Consider the following 19,631-nt stretch of genomic DNA (forward strand, 5'->3'; position numbering starts at 1 on the left):
TTTCAGTTAGTCACATTTACTTCATATATTCTACAAAGATAACAGGATTTTGATTTAGAATGCAATATCTTTAAAAAAGGTGGAAAGAGAAATTTATTAACCTATAAAATATATTTCATTTGTAATAGTAACTGAACATAGTTTAACTTTTTTAAGGAAAGGAAAATTCAATGGCAGGGTGTTTTGATAGCATGAAAGAGGCAGAGAATAGTGTATAGGATGAGGTCTCTAGTTTCCTCTTGGGTTAAATCAGCTCAGACATGGCAAGTAAGCACTTCATACATTACAGGCTGCCCCCGACTTGTGACGTGATCTGTTTCGGAGATAGTGTTGCAAGTCGGGGACGTCGTAAATTCAGGGCCGAGGACATAAGTCAGGGGATTTTGACCCCTTCTGCACTTACAGAAAAGGTTGTAAGTGTGAGGGGTCGTAAATTGGGCCGTCGCAAAGCGGGGGCCTCCTGTACAGTAAAGTTTATAAAGCTATTTGCAAAAATACAAGTAGCGCTAACCTGTAGAAAATAGCTACTAATCTTAGATTGGAGGGCTAATCTAGCAAATTGAGTATAGAAACAATACACAATGGGTAATTACTTTAATATATTTTTGTTAGACTTTCTGTTTACAAACTTATTTAAACTAATATGTCTGTCATATAATAATGTAGCTGAAATTCTCTATATGTTCTTTTTAAACAGCAGTGTTTTGTTTCATTTGTCTCATAGCATTTATGCTATAGGTGATGTAGTTGCTGGGCCAATGCTGGCTCACAAAGCTGAGGATGAAGGCATTCTCTGTGTTGAGGGAATAGCTGGAGGTGCAGTTCACATTGACTATAACTGTGTGCCCTCAGTAATTTACACTCATCCTGAAGTTGCCTGGATTGGCAAATCAGAGGAACAATTAAAAGAGGAGGTACTGTTTTCTCTCTGGGTTACTTTACTTTAGGGTCTTGGATGTGTTAATGTAGACTTTTATGAGTTGTGGCTGAATCACCATAGATGTGTCCCCCCTCCCCCCCCCCAAAAAAATCACGTACTCCATCAATACTCTGATATAAAAAGGCAGGTATCTTGGCATCAAATGGGGTTGAATCAATGTGAAAGTTCATACATTAGCATTGTTATTGAATAGTGTTAATTGATGATCTTCATCTTTCCCTGTTGCCAACAGTGTGTAAAGCAGGTGCTTTGTTCAGGCCTGTAAATGTAGATAGTGTACTGTCTAGCTGGGAATACCTGATTGTTGGGAGGTTTTGGGGTGGGCTGATTGGTTTATTTTTTGATAAATTGAGGTCTGTAATATATTCCTTTGTAGTAAGAAAATATTTTATTTGAAATCACTCTGAACTGGTCTCTTGTCAGAGGTAATTTAAATAGTTCACATCCAAAGTAAGATAGAGCAGTTACATTTTTATACAGTTCATGCTGATGAACTACTCTTCCATAGTCATATTTTATCTAATACTGGTAACAGGTGTTAAATATTTGAGAGTTTTATGGATGGAGAGCAATATAAAAAGTAAAATATAATGATAGTTGGGTGGGAGCGAGCCAAGGGTTTACATTAGTCAAATAGGCCATCTAAGCTACAGTGAAAAATCAAGTGAATTTTAGAATGTGTACAAATATATTTTTTGCTGAGTATATAAGACTGTAAGCACCTTCTTGCACAATTACACCTTCACCCATTCTTGCAATACACTGTGTAAATTGTCAGTGACCTATATCTATTTTTGTAGGGGACAGAATACAAAATTGGAAAGTTTCCATTTGCTGCTAACAGCCGAGCTAAAACTAATGCTGACACAGATGGCTTGGTGAAGATACTTAGTCAGAAATCAACAGACAGGATGCTGGGTGCTCACATTCTAGGCGCAGTAAGTATTGTAAAAGATGGGTACTTCTTTTTCTGTTTCTCAGCTCCAGTGGTGATCTACTATATATTTGAGAGCATTTGTGTGCGTGTGTGCGTTGGTTCGTTTGTTTGTTCGTTCAAGAACTCCTCCTAAGCAGTAAGAGCGTAAGGATTGGGATGTGGCTGGAATGGGATTGTTTCTCATAAAATAATACAAAAAAGAGAGAGAATCATCAGGCAGGTGAAAGGGACTGCCTGGAGGTGACCTTTCCTCCCCACAGCTCCCAACCCTGTCCAAGACTGCCCCAGTTTTGAGCCTTCTACCCCCCCAGGCAGCTTTTTAGAGAGGGTGCAGGGGATTAAACTCTTCTCCCTCTCCCCCTTCCGATTTGTATGGGAACATTGCTGGCTGTTATCCTTCATCAGGGAACGAGAGGACAGTGCACAGTTTGCTACATTCCTCACTCTGGCCAAGGAGCACAGGGGGGTGACCAACCTGGATCTGGATATGCATGCCTTCCCCCTGACTGTGCCTGCTGGAGTGTTCCTTCAAAAAAAATACAGGGCAAGCTTTGAGTCTCTTTGTGTCACTATATTTAGCATTTATTTTACACACTTTATTAACTCTGAATTGAATCTTACAATTTTCTGGCCAAGGCAGGCTGTGGATGCCACTCCTTTTTGAGTTAATCAGGTACTCTACATGGGTCTCCAGAAGGGGGCTGCACAGAACAATGTGAAGTGTTGATTTCATGCAGTGGAAACTGAGCTAGCGTCTCAAACAATAATCAAGAATAGCATGGGCAGAATGACATTTTATTTTGCCTTACTGGCAATTTGTGTATAATTGGGGTGTTGTTCACACTGCCACCAATATAGAAAATGAGATTTTGGTTTAGTATGCTTGCATTCTGTCATTTTTTGCTTTGGTGTAAATTATTACAGCAGTCCAATGTGATCAATGTATACAACAGTGCAATTGTTTTGTATTTTTTATCCTTTTTCTTTCACAACTATACTGTGTGGCTACGTCTAGACTGGCATGATTTTCCGGAAATGCTTTTAACAGAAAAGTTTTCCGTTAAAAGCATTTTTGGAAAAGCATGTCTAGATTGGCAAGACGCTTTTCCGCAAAAGCACTTTTTGCGGAAAAGCGTCCATGGCCAATCTAGACGCAAAAAAGCCCCGATCACCATTTTCGCGATCGGGGCTTTTTTGTGGAAAACAAATCTCTGCTGTCTACACTGGCCCTTTTGCGCAAAAGTTTTTCGGAAAAAGACTTTTGCCTGAACGGAAGCAGCATAATATTTCCGGAAAAACACTGACAATCTTACATGAGATCGTCAGTGCTTTTGCGGAAATTCAAGCGGCCAGTGTAGACAGCTGGCAAGTTTTTTCCGGAAAAGCGGCTGATTTTCCGGAAAAACTGGCCAGTCTAGACACAGCCCTTATGTGTGACCTGTGGGTAGAGGCGTTAACTAAATTAACCAGATGCTAATACTTAGCACTGCTGAATGTGATTAGTTTTTTAGCAGAAGAGAACACTTATGACAAGCTGACTGTAGTGTAGCTAACTAGTAAGCTAGCATGCTCATTGTTTGCATGTCTTTGCAGTTGTACAATTTGCAGTAAATATATGTTACATGCAGGGTGCTGGAGAGATGATTAATGAAGCTGCTCTTGCTATGGAATATGGAGCATCATGTGAAGATGTAGCCAGAGTTTGCCATGCCCATCCAGTAAGTTGGCATTAAGTAATCTATCATTCTGTAACTTTTTTCCTCAGTGTTTGGCATAAAACATACATAGTTACATAGGCATTAAATACTTGTCCCCTTATTCTCTTCTAATGACTTCTACCTTTGTTTTTGCTTCCTATAGACGGTGTCAGAAGCCTTCAGGGAAGCAAACCTCGCAGCCTCTTTTGGCAAAGCTATCAACTTCTAAAATGCAAGCACAATCATTTGTATACATATAGTACATTTCTTCTGAAAATGGACTGTTGGCTTTTGCAGAAGACTGGGTCTTTGAGTATTTCAGAACCCGAATTAAGTTAATTTGCTTTGTTTAAATATCAAATGTTTAAACATACAGGTTTTGGAACAAATGGAATTATCCTGTTGCTGTATATTAATACACTTAGAAACTGTGTGCATCATGGGTGTTTCAGAAAACAAGCTTAAAAGAGAGAACAATTTTTTTATAAAAATGAACATTTCACTGCTGCACAGCGTAATCAAGAACACTGGCCAACACACATGGCTAATATTGCCCTGCATAGCTGGTATGTTATCATTTGGAATACTAATATTCCAGTGGAATGCTGGCACTTAAAAATGCCATTGTCCTCTCTGAACAAAGTTGTTGTGGCATTCTTTAGTAAAAGGTTTCATTTTTTTTTTCTGAAATGCAGAAACCATAGCTTTTGGTTACTTGGATCCTAGTAGAGTAGGGATTACTTGGATGAGGCCATTTACTGTAGGTGAACTGAAGATTTTTCTTTGTAGAAAGCTAGTCTGGCAGTGTCAGTACCTTTCATTTCCATGCATATTGTTTTCATATTGAAAACACATCTGTAAAATTTTGCTTTCACTTGCAAAAAAAATCAAGCATTAATGGAGAAATGAAAATTCAATGGAGGAAAATTAATTGAATATTATTGTCACATAATCCTATCCATCTTCTCATTTCTAATGAATTTCCATTGTCCAGAGACTGTTAAAATTCTCTTGAAATGCTTTAAAAATTAAGCAGCATTAGTTCTATGTGCAACAGCACCTTGAACAACGATGGTTAGGCACTTCTCTGCTCTTTCCAAACATACTGATGTAGTGTGTGTGTCAGTTCCCCAGCAGATTCTAGGGTGCTTTCTTCCCTCCTCCTCTTCTGTCTCCTCTTCATTTCTTTGTCTGGTCTCTCGTCTATTACTTTAGAATCTGTTTTCCTGCAGCGGGAATGTTTCATACTTGAAAGGGCTCCAGTCTTTCATGAGTAAATGCTTTGGCTGGGGAATTCAAGCTTTTTGTAGGTGACTTTAGAGAGTTTGATGCAGAAGGGTTAGTTTCCTGTATTAAGTTCTTGAGTTCCTCTGTGCAGCTAACTCCATGCACTCCTTATCGTGGTTCCCTTAGCTCATCTGCATTAAGGATTTTCTGAAATTCTCCAACCATTGCTTTAGCACAGGCTCAGCTTCATTGGTGCAAGTGCAGACTGGCTTCTGGTGTTTTTCCCACCATGTCATTGGAACTGGTCTAAAACTGCACTATTGGAGAAATAACGGGAGAATTTCTGGAGACCTATATAATGCATGTCTGAAACTGGCCAAGCTCTTATGTCTGGGGGGCAGAAACTTGCTGGGTATGAAGGAATGAAATGCATAAATGGATAAGACTGTGGACTGCTCGAATTTGCACAGTGATTTTGCATGAGAGAAATACTGTACAAGTGTAGCTTGTTTTCCTTGTGGGCTTCCTTTCTTCCTTTATTTGACTCTTATTTATTTTGTCCTGATCCCCAAAGCCTAATTTTTATAGGTCTTGGTGTCAGATACACTCATTGCTTCTAAATCTTAATGGGAGGGAAACATACTTAGGTTGGTGTGTTTTTTTTTTAAATTTGCACTAGAGCCACTCAACTTTGTGTTTGCATGGGACTTTTGGTAGGTGTATTCTCTTGCTGTTTTTATAGCAGTTGATCTCTGTAGTGATCTGTTATGTATGTTGAATAATGGAAATATGATCAGCAGTTGGTTAATCAGTATTTTTAGAAAACTGTAAACAGTGGTAAAACTCTGGAATTAATACGCTTTTCTGTCTCTTCTTGACTATCTTCAGTATGTGCAGAAGTGGATTGAGGCCAGGGCCCTTTTGAGCCTGTCTCTTCAGAGCTGGCTGAAAGGACCCATGAGTTGGTGAGAGAGCCAGAATCTACGTGGGTTTACGTGGAAGTGATAGCAAGAACTCTGAGTGAAGCGAAGATGAAGTGTGTTTGTGAAACTGGGGGAGGAAGATCTGGGACATGTGGAATTGGGGGGGGGTCCTCCAGGGGGAAGCCTTATATTATGATGGATCCATGATGCATTTACTTTTGATCCACCTCTGCCTTTTGGATAAATGTTTTTTGAAAGCTTTCTATATGTCCCTTCTGCACAATGCCTGCTCTCTACTATGAAGCTCACCAAAACAATGGGAAATTTTCACAAAATCTTGGGGAAAACTCACGCTGCTTTCCCCCCTTTTTTGAAGGGCTCTCTACCTGTTTGAACACTAAGGTGAATTTTTACACACATTTCATCTTGTTTTTCTCAAAACAGAAAACCTAGGAAATGGACTCTCAACTACTTACTAATAGATTAGGGAGAACCAGATCTCCCAACTCTCTAAATAAATAAAATTCAAGCCCTCACATCCTGTTGATGTATTTTTTCTTTTCTCAGCTTACCATTCTACACCAACTACTCATACAGAGGAATAGTTGTAAAGGGTAAAGAAGTGAAATGAGGGTACTAAGAACCACAGAGGGACAAGTTTGGAGCATAAAGTCCAATATCCAAAACTATTCTAACAAATGTCTGCTGTTGGCAAGAAATTAAACACAATGCGAGAACTTGGTAGATTATACTGCTATATGTAAGTATCCAATTTAAATGGGAATAGAAGTTGAGGTAAAACTACTTTAGCTGAACTAATTTTTCTTGCCAAACTTAATTTGTTTCAGTGCTATACAGTGGAGATCTTGAATTAAACAGATTTTCACTAATAGCTAAAATATGAGTGAAGCACAGTTATGTCTTGCATGTATTACATATAATGACACATTTTGGAAAGTCTTAATCATTAAACATAGGAGATAGTGTCTGTACAGCCATGTACTTGATGATTTTTCAAATATGTAACTGTTTTAAACCAACTTTTGAAAACCAAAATGAAGACTAGGGAAAAAGTGGCAGCACGTTAACAGACTCCCTGAACTTATGTTTGCAGTGTTATAGGGAGCTGTGTGGGTTCCAGGATATGAAAGTGGAAGAGCTCTTTGTAAAATGTTCTCTATCTAGGAGAAGACGGTTCAGTAAAAGATTCCTTAAACTCCTGTTGCAGTCAAAGATGCAGAATTTTGCCTATATAACTGGCTAACGTGGTTGAAGACCTCATTGCTGTAGCACACGTTCTGCAATTTTCAATTGGCTAAAGCAGGATTTTCCTGTACTGTATATATTTCTAACACTCATCTCTCTCTCTCTCTCTCTCTCTCTCTCTCTCTCTCTCTCTCCCTCCCTCCCTCCCTATACAATGCAGTTACCACTGTTTGTGTACATTTAGGCTGCGTCTGCACTGGCAAGATTTTGCACAAATACTTTTAATGCAAAAACATTTGCGCAAGAGAGCGTCTACACTGGCATGTGCTTTTGTGCAAGAGATGTGCTTTTGTGCAAAAGCATCCATGCCAGTGTAGACACACTCTTGCGCAAGAAAGCTCCGATGGCCATTTTAGCCATCGGGTTTTCTTGCGCAAGAAATTCACGTTGCCTGTCTACACTGGCCTCTTGCGCAAGAACAGTTGCACAAGAGGGCTTATCCCTGAGCGGGAGTGTCAGAGTATTTGCGCAAGAAGCACTGATTTTATACATTAGAACATCAGTGTTCTTGCGCAAGTACTCACGGCCAGTGTAGACGGGTGGCAAGATTTTGCGCAAATTTAAACACAGCCTTAATCTTTAGGCATTTCAGACTCTGCCCTTTCTTGTCTGGAAAACCAAGATATGATATAACTAGGTCTCTATACAAAGTCAAATTACAAAACAAATGCATCATCCTTTAAATTTGTTAGTCCTGTAAATTCATGCATATCTGCTTCTTATTGTGGATATCCACAAATCATTTTGGCGGATATTGATGTGGCTGCAGATACTATAAAAAGGGCTCTATCACCCTATGCTGCCTCTACTGATTTTTAGTACATCTGTGATGTAACACCCGTAACCACAGGCCCTGTGCTGCCCTTTAGCCTCATCAGGCTCTGCCCTCTAACACTTCTTTGCTGCAAAACCCCTCCCCTCCCCTCATCTCTGCCTGTGCCCCAGTTGCTAGCCCATAGGGCCTGAAGTGATGGGGCCAGCCATGCACCCCTGCAGGGGCAGATTAGTGACCAGAGTCTCTTGAAAAATAGGTGCCCTTGCCTGTCTGCCAGGCACTTATCCAGGTACAAGGTCAGGGCATTCCTGTGGAGGAGTGTGGTGTGGGTGCATGAGATTGTACTATCCTGCCCTTACTGAGGAATGGGATTGGGGTACATGCATTTGTGCCTCTTCCCAGTAGAAATGTCTGGTGGGACAGAGTGGGATAAGCCACCTATGCCCTGACCATGCTTCTTGGCAGGTGAGGGATGTTGTGGTGCACACCCCATAAACCCAGGGTTGGGCAAGATGTGGCCCTGGGGCCAGATCGGACCCACAGGCTGCAGCTGGCTGCTTTCTATTTATATCCTGCTGCCTGTGCCACCAAATTTCCAGGCAGTGGCTCAGGTAGCAAGATCCTATTTAAATGGCTCAGGCAGGGGCTGGAACTGTGAATCCTTTAGTGACAGCAACCCTGGGCGGCTGCCAAGCAACGTGGTAGTAATGGAGCCTGGAATCACAAGTCCTTTGCAGTGTTTTTAACTCAAAGCCTCCAGCTTCAGACAGCTTTGCGGTTTCCTTAGTTGTGGCACCTGCAAGGGCAAAATGCATTAGCAAAAGCAGTTTGAGAGCAGAAGTAGACTCTTGGCCCTTATGGTGATAGGATAGTAGGTATCTTTAATGTTGCTTACTGTTAAGTGAGTGCACAGCAGAAAGATACATATGGAAAAGTATGAGTTATGACTAGGGCTCGACAATTTAGGTAAGCTTAGGCAAGTAGATTATAGCCCAGCTTGGCACTGCAGTGTGGTCAGTGCATGCGCAGCGTGCTGAACTGCGGGGCTAGCGAGTGGGGCTCGCCGTGGCTTGGTGAGCCCTGGTTATGACTGTGATGAAGCAACCTTGTACTATGTCCACTACTTCACTGCCACACGATCATGCATTTTACACACTTCACTTTGCATGCTGCACTCTGCACCCTAATGCTTTTACCATGAAATGGGGAGCCCTGGCCTGCACCAGGCACCCTATTTGTTCAGATACACTAATACCATGAGGCAAAAGGTCAGCTTTTTTAATGTATGGTCAGTTCATCAGGACAAATTGAAATCCCTGCTGTACTTCCTTGTCAGTTGCCACCAGAAAACTTTGTAACTTCTGTATGTATTTGAAAAGCTAGGTCAATGGAGAATGAAAAGGAACTTGAAAAGAAATTTAAGTACTGACACATATAGTTTGAAGGAAAGTGAGAAAGGTAAATCAATTTGGGATACATGCAAATTTCTTATTGGTGAAAAGGGTGATACTATTGCTGGATATGCTGCATGTATCAAATGCAAACAAAAGTGTATTTAAGTAGTCATAAAACTAGGATTTCAAACTTAAACATAAATGTATACTAGATATTCACCCATGAAATGTCATCACACAAGACAGCTGTGATTCATGAATTATTAAAGGCATAAGACTTTGAGGTAATCTATAGTGAGGGATTCCTTGTATATTCTCATTGCTTGATTAACATAGGTGCCAATGCCAGATTAGCTCAGAAGAGGTAGCTGTGTTAGTCTGTTTCAACAAAAAAAAAACCAAGGAGCTCAGTAGCTCTTTAAAGATTGACATATTAGACCATAAGTTTTCATGAGCTACAACACACTTCATCAGCTGCTGAAGAAGGGGAAAAAGGATACAGAGAAGACACAGTGGAATCAGCTAACTACTTCAGAGTGGATGCGGCTTTTCTTCGACAGTGATGAGGTGAGAATACCTAATTGGAAAAGTACCTATTGTAATGTGAGAACCATTCGATGTGTCTATTTAAACCTTGGTTTAGGTTGTCAAATTTACATGTGAATTTCAGCTTAACAGTTTCCTGTTGTAGTCTTGAACAAATCAGCTCTTATTTAGGTACTCAGATTTGATACACAGCATTACCAACCAGATAGTGTTAGTTACTGACTGGGGAGTGAACATGGTTGCAGCCCTCAAGTTCTACCAAACCAGGAGGAAGAAGCAGTAACTGAACTGATCAATGTATGCCAAAATGTGGTTACATACGTAGGAGACCTGGACTTCAGAGCAGACCACAAAAGTCTCTGAAAGATATGGCAACACAATGGAACAGCAAACTACTCAAATTGAAGAGCAGAGGAACAGAATATGACATTGACAGAAAAGGGGGGGGGGATTACTTAGCTCACTGATAAGCATTGACCACAAGACCTTGAGCATATTAATGGAGTTCCTGCAGCCCTTCAAGAAAGAATCAGATTATCTGGAACAGTCATCACAACTCACTCTCCACTTACTGATACAAAAAACTGAAAAAGGCATCTCCCGCCTTCTGCCATTGATGGATAAAAAGTCAACTCAAATCCTAAGCCTTGCAATAGCTCATGGAAAAGTTTGAAATCAAGTCTATACATAGAATAGGACTTTTCTTATATCCACAAATGGAGATTAAAGTTTTCACTGAAGAGAGATTAACTCAGAAGACACATGAGCTAGTCTCATTGCAAGAGAAAAATAACCCTAACCCTGCACAGATCCCCTCATCATCACCAAAGGACACAAAATGGATTCAGATGGTGAATGTGTTATGGACAGTGTTGAAGTGTCAAAGAATATCACTCTGAAGCCAACGATGATATGTGAATGGTAGAGACAACACAAGCACAATTTTCCCCTTCGCTCAAGTTGCATGGTTTGTGCATTTCATCCCTGCATCCAGTACACCCTGGGAGAGAGCCTTTTCAGTCTCTGGTCATTTAAACCAGAAACTAAAGAAAATCAGCTGTCCAACACCTGAGTTCTGCAACCCCTGAACTGGTTGTTTGCTCCCCTCTTTAGTAGGGAAACTGCCCTGAAGTCACATGGAACTTATTGCTCCTGGTTCCCTCATGTAACCCTCCCAACGAGAATTTGTGAAGCAAGAAATGCCTAGCTGTGGGAGGGGGGCTTGCCTTAGTCAGGAAAGCCTTGTCAAAAATTAAGTATCAACTGACCAAATGACCTTCTTCACCACTTTTGTGTATCCACATCCTACCTTGGCTGCATGTGGTTTCTCAGTGCCTTACTCCTCCAGTGGCTGTGTGTATGTCCTATGATTTAATAAAACTATGTACTCCATGTTATACAATAAAGATTGTTTACAGTAAGTCGTCACAGGAATAAATATTCCTGCCCTTATCTTCACCTCTTCTCCCTTGTGGCAAAACTGATCTGAAGTCACATGGTCTGGAAGCAAAGTACCTGCTGTCAGTACACTAGCTTGGCAGCTGACTGGAGAGTACCTTCAGCCCCCCTCCTAGGGTAGGAATTGACAGAGTGAAGTGTCTGTCACTGCTCCTGGCTCCCACACACGGACCCAGAGTTGAGGTACCCTTGGATTCCCCTTGTGCTGCCACAGGGAGAACAGACTCCCAGTTTCATGCATTATCTACACTATTTGGAATACAGGCAGTCCCCGACTTACGCGGATCCGACTTATGTCGGATCCACACTTACGAACGGGGCTTTCTTGCCCCGGAGCTCACAGGCAGCGGTCAGCCACCTTGACCTCCGGGGCGAGAAAAGCTGCTCCCGGTGCCCCTGGTCTGCTGGGGACCGTCTCCAGCAGACCAGGGGCATCGGGAGCAAAGCAGCAGCCGCAGCGGGCTTGCTCGCGGTGCCCCTGGTCTGCTGGAGACGGTCCCCAGCAGACCAGGGGCACTGCGAGCAAACCCGCAGCCATGGCGGGGTCCCGCGCTTCTGAGGCTTTGCTCTGGCAAAGCCCCAGAAGCGAGGGAACCCGCCGCTGCTGCGGGTTTGCTCGCAGTGCCCCTGGTCTGCTGGAGACCGTCTCCAGCAGACCAGGGACACCGCGAGCAAACCTGCAGCCCTTTTGCGCAAAAGTTTTTCGGAAAAAGACTTTTGCCCGAACGAGAGCAGCATAGTATTTCCGCAAAAGCACTGACAATCTTACATGAGTTCGTCAGTGCTTTTGTGGAAATTCAAGCGGCCAGTGTAGACAGCTGGCAAGTTTTTCCACAAAAGCAGATGATTTTGCAGAAAAACTTGCCAGTCTAGACTCAGCCACAGGGTTATAAAGTTTTAGTTCCAGAAGCTGGTCTTGTCCTGTGGTGCTTTATCAAATAAGAGGTTAGACACTACTACTTGAAATCCAAACTGGTCTCAATACTGACTTTCAATACTTCACCCAAATGAGAAACATTATTTAGTCTTGCCATGAAGGTAGAGGACTGGACTCGATGACCTCTAGAGGTCCTTTCCAGTCCTAGTTTTCTATTCTATGAACTGTAAAGAGAAACTTGTGTGTCAAAACTACCAGCTAACTTGAGTTCAAGCGGACATCCAGTGGAGAGTTATTCAAGTAGAAATGCTGGCTAGTAAAACAACTCTCCTTCCCCCTCCCCCCAGCTCCTCTGAAATTGAGGCAGAAACACCAGTTCTTCACTCTAAATTCATTTGTCACACTTTTGATTTCACTGAAAATGGAGCCCTCTTAGTCAAAATTAATTTATGAAAAGCCCACCTTTAGGACTAAGATTTTATTAGAACATACTCTAACTGGATTAAATAATATTTGTAAAAACTGAAGTAAATATTTGATTTACTTTTCCAGTTACTAGTAACAGTAGCAATGAAGATAATGAATCATACTAGATACATACAGTGGTACAAAAGTACTATGTTTTTATTTTCAACATAAGAAAAAAATTCTTTGGTTTTGTAACTTTAAAAACTGAGAAACCCGTCAAGGATACCAGGTCTTAGGCCTGTCTACACTACAGTGGAAGGCTGAATTAAGATACTTCAACTCCAGCTATGTAATTAACGTAGCTGCAGTTGCGTATCTTAAATCGCAATTTCCATACCATGTCGACTTCCCTTACTTCTCACAAAAAGGGGAGTACCAGATGCTGGCTGGAGCTGACCTCAGTGTTTGATTTACGGGTCTATACTAGATCTGCTCAATCGAAGGCCATAAGATTGACCTCTGAAGAGTCAAGCTTCCACGTAGTGTAGACATAGCCTAAGTGTGATGCCACTGAGAGCTAGTTTATCAAACTTAATATTTGTAAAGCCCATCCAGGATACACTGGGTCCAAGACACTTTTCCCTCCTAGTTACAAGCAGGTGCTGTATACTGCAACTTTCTGGCTGATTGCCTGTAAGAGGGAACGCACTGTTTCTTCTAACTCCACCAACTGTTTGGCTTTGTCTTCCAAGACTTTCTGATTGTTTTCATATGTGCTTTCCAAATCTGCAGGGAAAGGGGGAAAAATATCAACAGAAGACTATCGGTTGTTTTTCAACAGTAAAATCTGAAACTAGGAAAGCTGTCATACCTGTATTTAAAGTATTAATTCAAATTTTAGAGGTAGAAAGCCTGAGATTAGATAAAATACAAATTTGGGCCTGACAACTTGTCTCAATGCTATGGGGAGGAAGTACTTGTGTATCAATGAAAACATAATCTGGGTCTTTTACTTTAGGTTAGAATCTCTAAGCCAATTTTTATACAAAAAATACAGATTTGAAAGGAGATGAGTGAGTGTTGGTTTAGTTATGGTCAGACTATTCAGTGAATTATTGCAAATCAATAGTTGATATATGCAAGAGAGGGTGGGGGTTGAGTACAGCTTCCTCAGGTCTGGTAAAAGCAGAGGGAAAGCCTCCTGGCTAGTATATAGCTCTAAATATAGCTATATGCCTCCCCCTCCTGTTTCAGTATATAGCTCTAAATATAGTAATTTTTTTAAACTGTTCATTTAGTATTAACTTCAGTTTTCCAGAAGTAACTCTGTCTGTATCACTTTGGGTTATGATAACCCAATCTGATTAGATTAATAGTGAGAGAGATTCAAGACTAAGGTGCTGCAGGAAATCACAGCTTTTAATCTTTTCAGCGTGCTACAGCACTTGACATTTGTTAGCTAGGGATGTAAAAAGTCGGTTAAATAGGTAACTGTGTAACCACTAAAAAAATGGTTACATGTGCTGTGGGTTTAAATAAGCTTTATGCTGCAGAGCCTGCAGTGAAGCCTCCCCGGGAGTGGGGCCACTAGCCCTTGCCGGCTCTGGTCCTGGGGAGGATTCCCTGCTGCAGTGAAGCCTCTTTTCTGGGAGTGGGGCTGGCAAGAGCTTTGTTGCGGGCTTTGCAGCCAGCTCCTGGTAAGCCAACGTGTAAGCGGGAGTGGGGACCAGGCCAGGCCTGCCACGGACAGGGATTGCTCCAGCTGGCTGGCGCAGCCCCTGCTTGTGGTGGGCTCCATGGGGCTGAGGCAGGCCCCCTGCTCCAGCCTCTACGGTGAACTGGTAAGCATTACCTCTTTAGGGTGATACTTACCAGTTAACTGGTTAACCTTTCACATCCCTAATGTTAGCCTGGTCGAATTAGTTAGAACATTTTTTATCCTATCTAATTCTCCAAGCAGATACAAATTTTCATTTTCTTTCCTAAACAGTTGTTCTATGTTATATGCTGTTGAACAGTGACTGCTTTTCTACCCAGAAGTGGATGCACCCCACTGTTGGGTGAATCATCATTTGACTGAACAGTATTCCATATTCTGCATGCATAAGTGTATGAACTTCCAGTAATTAGTTTAGTCAAAAGTTTATTTTCTACCTCCAGCTGATGAACATTAGCCCAGTTCATTCTGCAACATGAAACATGACTTCAGAATCGGCAAAAACCACCTTCTCATACGTGCAGTCTTACCCTTGAGCAGTTGGAGTTTACTGTTTGCTTGAGCTAGCAGTGATTTAGCTTCATTCTGCAGCATTCCAGCTTTCTTCCTGGCATCAGCAGACTCTTCCGTTTTCTTGGCAATTAGGTTTTCAACTGTTTTATATTTGGCATTCAGATCACTGTCAAGTACCTGCAGTTTCAGATTCACAACACAAGGTGGGGTTATTGCTCAGAAAACTATGCAAAGCAAATGCATGTTTCACCACTGGAACAGATGGTATCTAAATATCCCTGGTGGGGAGAAGGTCCCATCAAATGTAAAACTTGCAAAGTCAACTCCTACAACTCCCTCCAATCCCTGGCCCGGGAGACTTATTGGGACAGGTAGTGGATGCACCAGATTATCTGGTCTGTTGATTAGAATTCTGAAAACTCACCAGCAATATTAGCAGCATGAAATGTGCCACCTGCAGTATGGGAGAATATGGGGAAATTGTCACTATAAGCGTGTCTAGACAGCACTGTTCTGTTGGAATAAGCCACGCAATTTGCATAGTGCAAATTACGTAGCTTATTATGAGTCTAAGTCAAAAGAGCTTATTTTGAAATTTGGTACTGTGTAGACAGTGCCAGATTTCAAAATAAGGCGCTATTCCAACAAATCCCTTAATCCTCATGGCACAAGGGTTACAGGGATATGGGAAATAGGGAGAGCATTTAAAGATGCAGTGTTGCTATTTCGAGATACTTCCGGTATCCCAAAAGTGCAATGCAGTCTAGATGTACCCTTCATGTAAGGTGCCTGATAAGATCTGTAATCACTCTTTTCTGTCTTTCCTCTGTCAGTGCTCAATAATAAACCCTTGTACGTGTTCAGCAAGATTTCAGAGCCCCTTGTTTGAACCTAATAGTCTTGCTTAAAGGTTAATTCAGATATCTTACTCTCATGGGAGAGGAAAGGCTCCTTTGAGACAGAGGTCTTTATTGTAGACAATAGATTGGAGCAGTGAGCCATTGACAGAACTTTCGTTGTCAGTTGCTTGAAGGCTAAAATAAATCAGAATCCCTCTTAGAGGTACTAGACTTTGGGAGGGACTCCATGCAGACATGGCCAAGAGACACTGCTATGCTTGCAAAATATTTGCTACTTTAGCAGGGGCGGCCCGTGACTATAGACCCACTCGGCTGTCGCCTAGGGCGCTGCCTTCAACGGGGCACCTGATGATGATATCACTCCATTGATGGCCATGCAGGTGGGGGCGCTGATCGTGTGTTCCACCTGGGGTGCCAGCTGCCACAGCCCGCTGCGGGCTGCTCCTGTACTCTAGATAACTTCTTTCCAAACATTAACTAGAGGAGCAGGCTGGCTAGCATTACACTGAGAGATGGAATCGTTTCTACAGTAACTGAAGTGATGGAGGAATTTCTTTCAAAGTGCCATATTACAAGTGTACAATAAATCTTGTACAAAATATGGCATGGCATAACTGAATAATGTATTGTACTTCCTGTGTTCTCTCATACATAGAAAGCACTTCCACAGAGGGCAAGAAATCTGTTGTAGATGGTGAAACTGAGGCACAGGGAAGTGTTGCCCAAGGTAAAAGTAAATGACAGTTGCGAATAGAACTGAGATTTACCAATTTGTGACCCTACATGTAATCCATAAGAATATGGAGACTGTGCATCTCTCCATGACTGACAGCTTTCTGCTCATGTAGGAATTGGAGATTTGCAGGCTTTTTCTGCCATGTAAGGGTATGTCTACACTTGCACGCTAGTTCAAACTAGGGATGCAAATGTAGGCATTCGAAATAGTCAATGAAGCAGGGATTTAAATATCCCCCGCTTCATTAGCATGATCTCGCCGGCGTGTTTCGAAACAGCTGTTGATCAGAGTAAGTGAAAGTGTGCGCCAGGACGTGTTAGTTCAAACCAGACCCCTTGGTTCGAAATAACATTACTCTTCATTTTTTGAGGAGTAACATTAGTTCAAACCAAGGGGTCTGGTTCAAACTAAAGCATCCCGGTGCGCACTTTCACTTGCGAAACAGCTATTGATCGGGGTAACGTGCCGGCGAGATCATGCTAATGAAGCGCGGGATATTTAAATCCCTGCTTCATTGACTATTTCGAATGCCTACATTTGCATTCCTAGTTTGAACTAGGGCGCAAGTGTAGACATACCCTAAGTTAGTGCCAAAGCCAGCAGAAATTAATGCACTGGTAAATAAACCCCACATTACCTTTCTAAAAAATAAATGGGGACAACAAATCTAATCCAGTCCATTGAACAAATGCACTAATATTCCTGGGCAGATAGCTCCCTCCTACCCAGTGCCTAAGCATGACAGGATATTGGGTAAAGCTGGCAGGAGCACTTAAATGCTCTTTAGCCTCAAATATAGCTCCCCATGAATTAAAGTTTTGTGGAAGTCAGTAGGCAGGTATGTCTCACCTCTTTAACGTCTTCCACACTTTGTTTCACAGTTGCAATGGTTTCTTCAATGTCTTCCACGTTCTCTGAATTTGTAGCAGCCTTTTGTTTAAGGTCTTCCACGCTTTTCTCTAGCTCAGTAAGACGCAGGGTAGCATTGTTTAAAGTTTCTTCAGATGCTGCATTTTCAGATTCAATCTAAGGAAGAATGAAAGAACAGTTTAAATATCCCCCCAACAAATGTGTGTTGATTTTTGAAATTAGCTTTCTGGGAAAAAGTCTTGACCAAGTATTTAAAATGACTATCTCCAAAATCTTATCACCAAACTAAAATTGTGCAACTCAAATACCAACCAATATATTAGGAATATGTGGGCAGAGGGCTGGACTTGATGACCTCCTGAAGTCTCTTCCAGTTCTAGGATTCTAGGATTCCAGGATTTTAAGAGTACAAATTATAATTCAAGTAAAATAAGAGAGGAATCAAATTTGAAAGTGACTAAGTTATATGTCATTAAACATGTACCTTATGAAATGGTGAGAAATAACCTTTCATTCTGTATACAACTCAAGCTGGTTGAAATCATTGACTTTTGAAAGTCTAAGAATGCAAGATTGAAGCAGTAGTGTGTAATTGGTAAGGATAGAGTTTCGTTAACTTCTGAGAGCATTCCTGGCACACACAGGACACTGCAAAGAGGGGGAGGAGGAAGAGATGCATCCCAGTATAACAGGTCACCAAGACATCTGCAGTCTTCGTCTCAATTAATTGTAAACTAAACTAATGTGACGTGGGTTTACATGTCAGGAATCACTGAACATGGCAAAAAAATTCGAGATTTGAAAATGTTAAGGCATTAGTCAAATCAACATTTGGATCCATTATTGTCCATTTAAATCATGGGTTCCTAAAGCTCTTCCTCCCCCCCCAAGGTTTGCTATCTTTGTTTTCCTTCCCCTCCCCCCCCAACCAGTTTTGCTGCTATGGGCGGAGATCTAAGGGTTTCTCAAAAATCAAAAAGGGGGCGTGATGCCGAAAAGTTTAGGAAACACCGGTTTAAATGGAAAGAAAGCATTGCTGTGTTAATTACCCGTTCAGCCATGGATAAACAAGTGCTAGGTAGGTTAGAAACCTAATAAGCCAAATATCAATACTATCAGATTTTAATGCTTTACAATCTTGTCAATGGAACAATCTGTGAACTTGTTCTTTATGAACTGGACTTGATGAAATGGGAAAATCTTCAAACGAGTTAAAAAAAATTCTAGTTCTAATAGAAGGTATTAAATTCTTATAACGGTGTTTCCCAATTGGTGCTTTGTGGAACCCCAGGGTTCTGTAAAGTGAAAGTAAGGATTCTGCAAGAACCCGGCACGTCCCTATCCCCTCTTAAAGAGACAGAGACAAATTGCAGTGGGACTCAGGTTGGTTGTTTTTTGTTTGTTTTTTTCTTGACAAATTTTACCCTGGCAATCCTAGGGGTTCCTTGAAATTCCTTCAAGCTGAAAAGGGTTCCATGGCCAAATAAAATTGTGAAATACTGTCTTACAAGAACCCACTGAGAGTGTTGAAGGTACTTGGTGGGCTGTGAGTTTAACATCCCCATTTCATTGCAAATAACGTTGAGTACACTATTTAAAACATGACTATACTGCACAGTGTGTTAAGAGCCTTATTCCATGACTGGGAAGGGCCCTTCTAATTTGTAAAGCATCAAGCAAGCACACATGGACACTATTACTAATAATCAATTAGTCCAATTAAATATCTTCCAAACTGGTCACACTCCATGCATATGGGGCTCTGCAATGATATAATTTGGCAAACAAATGCCCATTGATGCTTCAATAAAGCATTCTTGCATTGTACTTGCAAAATCTTTTGCATGGTGGGAGAATGGGCAGTATGGCTCAGCTACCACGATACCACCTGCCTTGTGCTCAGAGCCTCGGGAAATCCTACATCTGCTGGGTTGGAAAAGCACATTCCAGTTCGTTTTCAGTACCATTTCTCCACCCACTGAAATTAGTGACAAAGATCTAATTGACTCTAGTGGCACTAGATGTTGGAGGAAAGTTCTCCTTGTGTTGTTCTTTTAAGGTTGATGTTTCAAGAACTCTTTCTCCTTTAGCTAAAGCAGTTACCTAGCATCAAACTAGGTACACTGTAAATAATTTTTAAATACAGTTAGGACTTACTGAGGTAAGTAGATCCTGTGTTCCTTTAATGTCCTCATCAGCTTGTTTGATGGCCTTTTCGGCTGCAGTTTGGGCCTTTTCAGCTTCTTCCAGTGCTTCCTTCACCATGGCCGCAGTGACTTTAACATCTGTTGCACTTTTGCTGCGGAGCAGAAGTAACAAAATATGTGATATTTGAAATGTTTCATTTTGGTATGAATAAGAATTTGCAGCAGGGTGAATTTAACTTATGTGAATTAACTATGTTTTTGTAAAATAGTTGAAACCAATAGTCTGGTTCAAATTCACTAATTTCAAAAGAGAGCTGACAACAGTGTAGTAGTACATGTT

General features: G+C 41.4%; 2 protein-coding genes across 4 annotated transcripts in view; one reads left to right on the forward strand and one right to left on the reverse strand.

The window, feature by feature from the left end:
* Positions 1–11,126, forward strand: part of DLD (dihydrolipoamide dehydrogenase) — a 37,528-nt gene extending 26,402 nt beyond the window's left edge. The window contains exons 11-15 of one of the 3 annotated variants that reach the window (XR_012903470.1): positions 725–914; positions 1,741–1,878; positions 3,506–3,595; positions 3,738–4,140; positions 5,690–11,126. Coding sequence is in view for 2 of the 3 variants with exons in the window: in XM_075927294.1 (XP_075783409.1) it covers positions 725–914; positions 1,741–1,878; positions 3,506–3,595; positions 3,738–3,803 (484 nt within the window). In the remaining variant the exon portion in view is untranslated. Of the gene's footprint in view, positions 1–724; positions 915–1,740; positions 1,879–3,505; positions 3,596–3,737 lie in introns of all 3 variants that reach the window. The other 2 variants (XM_075927294.1, XM_075927283.1) reach the window with 2 other exon arrangements.
* A 1,512-nt stretch (positions 11,127–12,638) lies between these two features.
* Positions 12,639–19,631, reverse strand: part of LAMB1 (laminin subunit beta 1) — a 92,635-nt gene continuing 85,642 nt past the window's right edge. The window contains exons 30-33 of the mRNA XM_075927255.1: positions 19,302–19,443; positions 17,124–17,300; positions 14,696–14,855; positions 12,639–13,234 (exon numbers count right to left, since the gene is read on the reverse strand). Coding sequence (XP_075783370.1) covers positions 13,098–13,234; positions 14,696–14,855; positions 17,124–17,300; positions 19,302–19,443 — 616 coding nt within the window. The 3' untranslated portion in view covers positions 12,639–13,097. The remainder of the gene's footprint in view (positions 13,235–14,695; positions 14,856–17,123; positions 17,301–19,301; positions 19,444–19,631) is intronic.

The sequence above is a fragment of the Pelodiscus sinensis genome, chromosome 1, assembly GCF_049634645.1.
Source record: "Pelodiscus sinensis isolate JC-2024 chromosome 1, ASM4963464v1, whole genome shotgun sequence".
Taxonomy (NCBI): Eukaryota; Metazoa; Chordata; order Testudines; family Trionychidae; genus Pelodiscus; species Pelodiscus sinensis.